The sequence below is a fragment of the Echinops telfairi genome, unplaced genomic scaffold, assembly GCF_000313985.2.
Source record: "Echinops telfairi isolate 266 unplaced genomic scaffold, ASM31398v2 ScPeMD7_4;HRSCAF=17, whole genome shotgun sequence".
Classification (NCBI taxonomy): Eukaryota; Metazoa; Chordata; class Mammalia; order Afrosoricida; family Tenrecidae; genus Echinops; species Echinops telfairi.
In genome coordinates, this window is record NW_022103900.1 from 5,496,656 (window position 1) to 5,507,974 (window position 11,319).

Genomic DNA, 11,319 nt, shown 5'->3' on the forward strand with positions numbered 1-11,319 from the left:
GAGAGCATATTTTTCTAATGAAGCAAATGGTATATCCTTTGTTAACCAAAAAAGGCAGATAGTGTAAAGTAAGTCTTCGTATTTCTCTGTTATCCATGGAAATCTCTGACCTTTTTACTCATGGAACTACATGATAATATAGAATAAAATCCTAATTACCTGTAACTATTTTTTTAAATTCAAACTTGAATTAAACAAAAGTCCTTATTTGTAGAAGCTGTAGATAAACATATTAATTTGGCATCATTTTAATAGTTTTTTTAGTATTTAAAATACTTAGAACTGTGTTTCCTGTTTTAAAAACAAAGCTATTGCCACTGCTAATAAAGCTGTTGGAGAGAGGCTGAAAAGACTGCAAAAATCTGCAGATGTGTATAAAGACCGACTTGGACTAGAAATTCGAAAAATTTATGGTAAGCATTTGAATATTAATAAAACATGGAGGATGTAAGATACAACTTTGAACTTTAGATTTAATGACTTGATTGTGTATATTTGAGTTCATCCTAAGGTGCTTTGTGCATGTGTGTCCGTGTTTAGTTTTGTTGTTCAACACTTAGCTTACTGTTTAAAGTTAATTTTCATTTTAAAATGGAACTGTATCATGGCCATAAAAGTTAGGCAGAAGTATTTGTTTACATAATTTGATATCTTAGGAAATCATTTTTCCTTGGCACACATACCTCCCCCTGCTATTAACAGTTTAAGAAAATTCTCCATCCTGACATAACCACTTCAATTTGATGTTGAGTGTTGAACTTGATCATGTAATCTTTTTCCCTTTCAGGGGACAAATTGCAGTTTGTATTCACTAATATTGACCCTAAGGATCCTGACAGCCCATTTATGTTTTCCCTGAAACTGAATGAAGCAAGGGACTATGAAGGTATCGTCCTAGCTCTAACTGACATTTCAGATTGGCATCCCCAAATGTAGTTAGAATCAGAAGACTATGATGGAGGATACTGTTTGCACAAGCCGCTGTTTCCATTTCCTGTCTGACTTGCTAAAATATTATCTCTAAGGCAGTGTGACTGGAGTTTCTCTTTAGAATGCTCAGTGCCGCACTGACTGAACAGCATGCCAGAAGACCAAAGACCCTTCATATACAGAATGATGCCCTGTCCTTCTAGGGATCTCAGACTAGAACTCATTAGGAAAAATATCGCTGCCTAAATGAAAATATTAAACTTTATCCAAGGAGGTGGATTTTAAAATGGTTAGAATGCGGGAATCAGAATATAATCATTTATTTTCCCCCAAATGATTATGACAGGAATAATCCCACTCGTTGAAATTGGAACCATTTGATAAGTAGCTTAGTTATTGATTCGGAAGCATGCTAAAAGACCTTTGATTTATGGGGAGTATAAATGATTATATGGACACGAAGAGATGATATTTACATAATGGTGAGACTTTAGGCTTTTTATTTTTTACCTAGTAGCCAGAAAGTTTGGAGGAGAGAACTGATTTAGTAGTTTAATAACAATAACAGCCAAAAAAACCCAGTTCAGGCCATTTCGTTTCAACAAAATGTATAGGTCTAAGATGCATTTTCTTTGGGTAATGCATATTATATTACTAAGTTCTTCGAGCTTGTGAATGTCATTTGTTTCAAGTTAAAGCAAGTTTGTGGTGATTATGATTGAAATATTTAGAGATTAAAGGAGGGAAATGTCCAAAGGGTATTTAGGATATGAAGACCATTTTACATGATTTATAGTTTTATACTCAAAGCACTTTAACAAAATGGAATTGAAGTTCAAATCAGATGAGAACATCGAAACTAGAAAACCTTCTTTCCCACAAAGGAATCTTGAAATTGTCTTTATTTTTCCGTCTAGTGTCTGATAGTTCTCCCCATCTTGAGTGCCTGGCAGAACTTCAAGAGAATTTAAGGAAGACCAAGAATTTTTCAGCCTTTCTTGCCAATGTTCGGAAAGCTTTCGTTGCTATGGTTTATAATGCATAAATAATATAGAAAAGCTGTGTGTTTTTCTTCCCTATTGTATGTTTCTTTTAGAAAGAATTCCTATTCATTGTCTGTCTATAATTGTGTATGTTTGTAATATTTCTGTGGTTCATTTCTTTATTTTTATTAAATTCTCAGGAAAATAATTACAAAGGGATCTGAGTTTTTTATTAAATGAAAGATGATACATGGCACATGATAAATGAAAGATGATACATCAATAAAAATAACAGGCACATGCGATGTAGGATGAGTGTGGACCCTGTGGCCATAATCCCTTTGTGATGTATGTTCTAACCACAATGTCTGGTTAGAATCCTGTGTTGGGTGGAGTCTTGTGTTATGCTGATGAATAAGATTAAGTTGGGATGTATTCTGAGTCTCCACCTTCCTGTCACTATCATAGCAACCCTATAATCCTGTGGGTTTCTAAGACCCTAAATCTTTATGGGAGTAGAAAGCCTTATCTTTCCCCTGTGGAGTGGCTTATGGATTTGAACTGGTAACTCTTCGGTTAGCAGTCCAGTGCACAACTCACTGTGACACCAGAGCTGCTTCCACCTTACTAGAGGGTGTAAGCCAGGTCACCGCCCTGCGTTGGCTTATGTGTCTGACTGAAAGACGAAAACTGCACTTCCGTATAAGAACTACCAGAAGCAGGAGGAGAGCACTTCTAAGACCATCAAGGAAGAAGAGCACCAGAGGAGCATGTTCAGAATTCCTGCTTGCTGTCCGGACACCGTGGGACAGAGCAGAGAGCAGCCCTGAAACAGGCTGTGAGGCAGAGCAGTGTTTGGGCTTCCTGGTTCAAAGGTGAAAACAGACTGAGATCCTACGGCGTAGAGGTTGAGGACCAAAGAGAGACTTGGCTTGCGCTGAGGACAGGTGTTGCTGTGGACCATTTACTTTATCCCTGCTGTTTACTGATCCTGACTTGTTCTTCCCTAATAACTTCTATAATTGTGAGTTTTACCTGTGAGTGCTATATGGCCATTGCAACAAATTATAGAACGTACCAGGACAGGAGAGTGCCATAGGAGGAGTGGTTGGTGTCTGACTAGGCAAAGGAAGATGGAAGGTGGAGTCATGTCTGACTGCTGCCTTAAGGCAATTGGCCTTGGGTGGATGTGAAGGTCTGATGAGGCCTCTGCCCCTCTGTGACATGAATCGTTTGTAGAAGTCCTGGGAATAGGAATTTGTACAGTAAACCTTGTGTCTCCAAGGTCTTCAAATCTGACAGGTCAGAGGCCAGTAATTTTAAAATCTCTAAAGGGTAGATGCAGCCTAGGGTTATCAGTTATTTTTAAGGTACTTAGCAAAATAAATGTGGCTACCATACCCTAGTGTCAGGAAGCCATAGTTATCTCACACCAAGAGGAACATAGAGTTAGAAGAAAGGATAGTCCTTCACAGCAGATGAACGTTCACAGTATTAAGCTATCCAGAAAAGGATATAGTTTTGAAAATCTAAATGCAGAAAATATAATCAATTCCCATTTCATATTACATATACTAGAGTGGGATATAAGTTTGCCTTCTTTGGAATCTTTACTCAAAACAGACCAGACTTAAATGCCAACTTTAAAGGGGTGTGTGTGTGTGTGTGCGTGTGTGTATGTAACTGTCCTTGTAAATCTGACGAAGCTATGCTGACAGTAATGGAAGCCATGTACAATTGTTTCAGTATATCTTGGCCCTACCTAAAAGCCACAGAACTACGCCCTCCATGCTTGCGGTTGCTTTCCCTGCGCTCTGTGATAGCCTGAGAAAAAGAAGTTCGGTCAGTTGTCTTGGGGGAGTGGGAAAGGAGCGCTAGAGAGCTGACTTGCCCCACATGCCGAGGACAGCGCAGGGTCCTGTTCACCATCATCTATGAGTCATCTGTTTCTGAGGAGAGTGCTAGGGACTGGCGGTGTCATCAGGCCCACAGCACTGTGCAGTGCAGCCTTTAGGAAGCACTGATTGGTATACTTTGCAGAGATAAAAGGTTGAAGCATTGTTTTAGCGCTTGGAATCTGCACTATTGATCACAAGAGTTGGTGAAGAACACTGAAATGCCAGCAGACCAAGCACATGCATCTTAGAAGAAATCCAACCACAGTGTTCCTTAGCCATGAGGATGGCGAGACTCGGAGGAGGGGAATATACGCTGTCTGGAGCTATTTCAGGCAATCAGACTGGAAACCGGATCACAAGCGCTGATTGCGGGGATGGCATTGGTCAGTGTTTAGTTCTTTGTGCATGGGCTCACCATGATTTCATGGCCAAGTTGCAAGCAGCTGACAACAACACAACCGAGATGACAAACTGCTGCAGAGCTCAAACAGCAGCGTATTTGACACTTAGCTTAGGTGAGAATGGTCTCCAGAACTCGGCAAGTCATCACCCCAGGCCTTTATGGGCATAGCAGAAGGAGGGCTATTGGTTTATGAATGCGTCTATGTTGAATTGAGTCTGCTGTCACCATTTGTTACTGTCAAGTCATTTCCCACTCATAGCAGCCTCGTGGACAACAATGACACTGCCCGGTCCAGCACCTTCCTCTAAACAGTTCTATTTGAACCCAATGCTGCAGCCGCAGCTTCAGTCTATCTTGTTGAGAGTGTTCCTCTCTTTTATGCCAGCCCCCTACCAAGCCGGTCCTTTCTGGATCTCTTACTGATATATTAGCTTCGATTTTAAACTTGCCATATTATGACGAAGGAGCTTTGGTGGCTCAGTGGGTAAAGCACTTGACTGCCCACTGAAAGATTGGATGGACTCACCGGTTGCTTCGTGGGAGAAGAGATGTGGTAGCTATCTTCCATACAGATTCCAGCCTTGGAAAGCCTTTGGGGCAGTTCCATTCTGTTCTATAGGGTTGTTAGGAGTCAAAAGGAACTCGACAGTGAGTCAGTGGGTTTTTCGGTTGTGTAGTATGAAAATCGCACTTGGAATGACTGACAGTACACATGAAAGGCAAACCAAACTATCCTATTAAATTGCTCTTTCACACATTATATTTTTTCAGATGGTATGCTATAAAAATGAGTGAAGCATTTTAAACATTAAAAATTTTCCTAATGCGGAAATAAAGCTGAGGAAGAAAAAAGATTTTCTTAAATGGGAAAAAAATATGCACGAATAGTACAGTTAATTGAAATGGAATTCAAATATGATTAACTAATCTATTCCACATTTTGTAATGGACTCTAAATAGGATCAACTAATCTATTCCACATTTTGTAATAAATGGAGTAGTGAGATCTTTTAAAATTAAAGTTAATTACTAATGAAGTTTTTTTTAAGACCCCCAAATCAGCACAAAATCTGATGCATTGTGCTAATAGATTTAGAATCTTGATTTCCAGGCTAACGAAAAGTAGAAAATGTTGCTTTGCTTCCAATTCCAAGAATTTTGTACAGAGACAGTTGCTGTGTCATGCAAAGAGCCCTGGCGTCACAGTAGTTAAAACAAAGATGTTCAATCCCTATCTTTTAGCGGAGTTGTCTACTTAGCTATCACCTAATCTAGTGTCATAAACAAACAAAAACCAAACTCACTGCCACCGAGTCGATGCCCACTCAGCTAGCCTCCAGGACAGGCTGGCACTGCCCCTGTGAGTCCCATACTGTGGCTCTTTATGGGAGTAGAAAGCTCCATCTTTCTCCCAGAGCTGCTGCTGGTTTCAAACTGCTCACCTTGTGAATTGCACCCTGATACGTAACCATTACACCGCCAGGGCACCTTTGGTCTGATACATAAAAGCTTAATATTTAATGTCATATTATCCAGTCTCAATAGAGGATTATTCGATAGAGAATCAAAATTACCCTGAAAAAAGAGGTGGCTTGTTTAATAATAGTTGCAGAATTATTGCTGAGGTGTTTTGCCAAAGTTTGTGAGACGTCCTACCATTCTAAGGAGCACGCTGGTTGTACTTCTTCCAAGAAAAATGTATGTTTTCTCACGGTATTTTCAATGTTCTTCACCAACACCGTAATTCAAATGCACCAGTTCTTCTGTGCTCCTTCTTGTTCAGTGACCAGCTTGCACATGCATAGGAGGCGATTGAAAATACCATGGCTTGAGTTAGGCGTAGCTTAGTCCCAAGTGACACCCTGTGTTCTTTAATTCTTTAAAGAGGCTCTTCTGCAGCTGATTTTCACAAGGCACTTTCTCGACTGCTGCTTCCCCAAATGTTGATTGTGGATCCACGACCATGTCCTAGTATTGTCAAATATGAGAAGGGTGGAAAAGAATGGTGTGATGTGGAGATATTTAGTTTTGACACATGTTCTTCCCCTCAGTCACTCGGCAAGATGGAAGTGTGACGATGGAGAAGGTCCAACAAAGGGGAAAACAAGAAGTTCTTGTACCCCACTGAACAAATATTTACCAGAAGTGTAGAGCTAGGTCATTTGAAATGCAAATAAATGTGGTTTGGATAATGATGGAACTCTGGCATTGTAACTTGTCTTGTGAAAAAGCGATCGTGTGGCATGTACATAGCATTACGTAAAAAGAAGTTGAAAATTAAGATTCCGTTTATTCTCTCTATTGCTGAAATTGGCATGAGGCACTAGGCAAGTCACTTCTACCTTTGTGGGCACTCATTTCCCGTCTGGCCCTCCCTGCTATGTACTTCCCCAAACTAGCCATGTTCTTTTTGGTTGATCTGGTCAGGGAAGGTTTCTCCTATTCCCAGTGCACTGTAAGTTATTATCATGAAAGTTTGTTGAATTTTTATAGGGTGTTTTTCTACACCAATATTGGTTTTTATCTTTAATCTGATAATGAGGCAATTTATATTAATAGGCTTTTAAAAAATGTTGAGTCAACCTTGTATTTCTAGAATTAACCCAGATCAGTCGTGATGTGCAGTGCATTTTAAAAATTACAATGTTTGGCTTGGTTTGTGAATATTTTGTTTTGAATTTTTACATCTACAGTCAAGAATGAGATTGCTTATAATTTTCCTTTGTATATTAACTTCATTTGATTTTGGCTTTAAGGTTATCCTAAGTCCCAGACCTCTGAAATTAGTTGAGATGACTTTTTTTTTTTCATCTCCTGAAAAATTTGAATATGCGTATGAAACCCATATTGTTGAATCAATGCCAACTCACAGCCACCCTGTGTGTATTATATAGTCCCAGAGGGTTTTGTGGCTGAAACCTTTACAAAGGCAGATGGGCGGGTCTTTCGCAGACAGCGCCACTGCACGGGCTCATGGTGCCAACTGTTAGGTCCGTTTGTTGCTGTTGTCAGATGCAGCCACCTCACAGCAACCCCGTGCACAACAGCGCCAACCACCGCGCGGTCCTGCGCCGTCCTCACTGTGGTTTCCGCGCCTCAGCCCATTGATGCAGCCGCTGTGTCCGCCATCTCATCGAGGGCTTCCTCTCTTTCATCGTCCCTCCACTTAAAAAAACACTTTTTTTTTTAACTTGAAGCTTGTTCATTTGAAATAGAGCTTTCTTATTATTATTAGTTGGGATTTAATACGCCTATCGTATCATTCCAAATCGCAGTCACATCAAGTAGAATGTACAATTGCGACCACAATCAGTTTGCAAACATTCTTTTCTACGTGGAACCCTTGGCATTGTCTCCTTTTTGCCCCATCTCCATCACTGTCCCCCTTATTCTACTTGTTGTCTTTCTCCAAGGTCTGGTCTCTCCTGACAATATGTGCAAAGTATGTAAAACAAAGTCTTTCCTTCCTTGCCTCTAAAGAGCACTCTGGCCTTACTTCTCCCAACACAGATCCATTTGGTTTTTTAGCAGTGCATGGTACTGTCACTAATCTTCTCCAACACTGCAATTCAAATGCACTGATTCTTCTATGGTCTTCCTTATTCAATGTCCAACTTTCACATGCATAAGATGCAATGAATAATATCATGGCTTGAGTCAGGTGCATCTTAGTGCTCAAAGTAGCATCCTTGCTCTTCCATACTTCAAAGAGGTCTTGTGCAGCAGATTTACCTAATGCAATATGTCGTTTGATTGCTTGACTGCTGCTCCCATGAGTATTGACTGTTGATCCAAGCAAGTCAAAATCCGTCATAACTTCAATATTTTCTCCTTGTATCACGGTGTTAACTCCTGGCAGATTTGTGGGGATTGGGGTCTTCCTTACATTGAGTTGTAATCCATAATGAAGGCTGCAATCCTTGATCTTCATTGGCAAGTGCTTCCCGTCCTCCTCACTTTCAGCAAGCAAGGTTGCATCATCTGCATACTGCAGGTTGTTCATACGCCTTCCTCCAATCCTGATAACATCTTCTTCATATAATCCAGCTCCCCTGAAGATTTGCTCAATATAGATTGAACAAGTGTGGTGGGAGGATACAACCCTGTCACAGAACTTTCCTGATTTTAAACCATGCAGGATTCCCTTGTTCTGTTCACACAACTGCCTCTTGATTCATGTGCAAGTTCCAAATGAGCAAGGGTCCGGAATTCCCATTCTTCTCAAGGTTACCCACAGTTTATTGTGGTCCACCCAGTTGAATGCCTTTGCATAGTTGATGAAACCCAAGTGAACATCTTTCTGGTATCCTCTGCTTTGAACCAGGAGCCACCTTACATCAGCAGTGATGTCCCTTGTTCCATGCATGTCCTCTTCGGAATCTGGCCTGAACTTCTGTCAGTTCCCTGTCAATGTGCTGCTGCCACCATCGTTGGATGAGCTTAAGCAAAATTTTACTTGTGTGCACTATCCATGATATCGTTTGAACATTCTGTTGGATCACCTTTCTATGAAATGGGCATACGCATGGATCTCTTTTAGTCAGCTGGCCAAGTAGCTGTCTCCCAAATTCCCTGGCACAGACGCGTGAGTGTGCCCAGTGCTTCTTCAGCTTTCTGAATCATTTCAATGGCTATTCCGTCAATCCCTCGAGCTCAATACATAGAGTTGGGTTAGTAGTAAAGTGCAAGCTGTTTGTACTACTCAGGAACGCAAACATTTTTAGATGTTTCCAGTTAAACACATTCCCACCACTTCCCAATGTGTGACATCCAACCAATTTCATTTCTTAATGCTGCTTCCCGGATCTGGGAAGGTGTATGTGTTTGTTTCTGCTCAAGATCCTGGGTAGCACTGTTGTGGAAGTGCTGGACTGCTAACTTCAGAGCTGGGCTACACGCCTGCCAGCTGCTCCAGGAGAGAAGGGCAGGGCTCTCTGTGCCCCTGAAGAGTTACAGTCTCAGAACTCATGGGGCAGTTCTACCCTCTCCTGTAGGGTCACTTTGAGTCATCATCCACTGGATGGCAAGAGTTTGATTTTGGTATTTCTTGAGGAGCCCTGGTGGCATAGTGGGATGCGGTGGACTGCTAACTGCAAGATCTGAAGTTCAAAACCACCATTAGCTCTGTAGGAGAAGTGAGCTTTTTGTTGTTGTTTTTCTTTGTGTATGTGTATGTTTCATATAAAGAAAATCACTTATGAAACGACCCAACCACAACAGAATAAAATGCAGAAAAACCTCAATCCAAAAGATAGCAGAAAGTAACAGAAACCCTAACAAGTGGGGCAGAAGGGAACACAAATGGGAAGATGTTCAATTTTCATCTAAACAGTTGCAGTAATCCTCTTTCCATTGCACTCTCTCTGGGGACCAGACTGTTCACACCCTCAGTAAGTGGACCCAGAGGTTAGAGAACTGGTGAATCAGACGTGGAGAACAGAGGCTTGGTTCTACCAAAACAAGGTGCTTCCTCGCTTCTTTCTCCAAAATTCTAGATAACCTGCTGCTATATCTGACTAGTTGCAGACTGCAAAGCTGATCAAAGATGGAAGGTTGGCTGGATGGGTGATGGATGGATGGATGACCCAGGTGGGCAATGAGGAATCTCATTGCGCAGTGTCTGAGCACAGATGGTCAGAGAATGGAGAAGGGAGAACGGGAGCAGAGGAACTGAGGAAGCAGCTCAGGAAGAGGGACTGAAGAGGGGTTTATGACTCTAGTACCGGGTCATGGTCTATACCAGGGTTTTTGCTGCCTTCAATGAGACCACTGAAGAAAGGTCTGAGGAAGAACAAGCAGCTCATCTTCGGCTGGAGGAATAGAGGGTCTGTCGGTTGCTATACTGTGGCGACCTGCATGTTGCTGTGTTGCCATCAGCATATCAAACACCAGTGGAGGCGCTCATCCTTGTCAGTTTCTAGACTAAGAGCAGGAAGGAAGGTCTTGTGGTCTGCTTACAAGAAACTAGTCAATGAGAAAGAGGTCTGGATCCAAGCAGGATGTTGCCTTCTATGTTGTTATTAGATGTACAGATGTACAGCTCTGACCACGGTGACTGTACGTCTGACGGATGTCCTATGCCATCCTCACAGTAGTAGATACGATTTTCCAGTCCAAGAGCAAGAGGGGCCCAATGATTGACTTGAAACTTAATTAGCCTTAGAAATCTTATGGGGAGGGAGGGTAAAAAGAGGAGCTGGTACCAAAGGCTCAAGTAGAAAGGAAGATCTTTGAAAATGATGATGGCAACATATGCACAAATGTGATTGGCACAATTGATGTATGGATTGTTATAAGAGCTGTAAGACCCCCAATAAAATGATTAAAATAAATAATTAAGGAAGACAGGAGCAGATCCGATGCATCTGAACTATGGTGTTGGCGAAGAAGTCCCATGAACTGCCAACAAAGTACAAACCAAACTGTCTTAGAAGGAGTAAGGCCAGAGCGCTCCCTAGAGGCAAGGATGGCAAGACTTCCTCTTACATACCTTGGACATGTCAGGAGAGACCACTGCTGGGAAAAAACTATCATGTTTGGTAAAGCAGAGAGGCGGAGAAACAGAGGCAGGCTTTCAACAAATGAACTGACACCGTGGCTGCAACACCGTGGCTATGGGTTCCAGAATAGAAACGATTGTGCAGAACCCAGCAGCATTTTGTTCTGTTGTGCAGGGGGTCGCTGTGGGTTGGAAAGGACTCTGGGCACTAACAAAGACAACATATTCCCAGACGGGAAGACTGACGAAAGGCCACACCCGCATGGGTTCCTCTGGTCTATTTGCAACTCATGCACTTGGTCATTTATTATGGCCAGAAAACCCCATCTGATAGAATATTAGGAAAGCAGTACAGTGCTGGGAAATGACCCCTTGGGTTGGAAGGCACCAGAATACACAGTGGTAGCAACAGTGGACTCGCCACATAGACAGCCACGATTATGAGGATGGCAACGCACCGGCAGCGTTTCGTTCTTTTGTACCAGGATTGCCATGAGCTGGGACGACACCACAGTCATTAACCAGAACACCTGTAGGCAAAGTGTCCCCTTCCCGTAGAGAGAGCAGCATCAGAATAGAGAAAGACGTCTCCAGTTGGTCCCCCAC

General features: G+C 41.9%; 1 protein-coding gene across 1 annotated transcript in view; it reads left to right on the forward strand.

The window, feature by feature from the left end:
• Positions 1-2,121, forward strand: part of SPC25 (SPC25 component of NDC80 kinetochore complex) — a 9,145-nt gene extending 7,024 nt beyond the window's left edge. The window contains exons 5-8 of the mRNA XM_045297986.1: positions 55-61; positions 287-413; positions 788-886; positions 1,848-2,121. Coding sequence (XP_045153921.1) covers positions 55-61; positions 287-413; positions 788-886; positions 1,848-1,975 — 361 coding nt within the window. The 3' untranslated portion in view covers positions 1,976-2,121. The remainder of the gene's footprint in view (positions 1-54; positions 62-286; positions 414-787; positions 887-1,847) is intronic.
• The last annotated feature ends 9,198 nt before the right edge of the window (positions 2,122-11,319 follow it).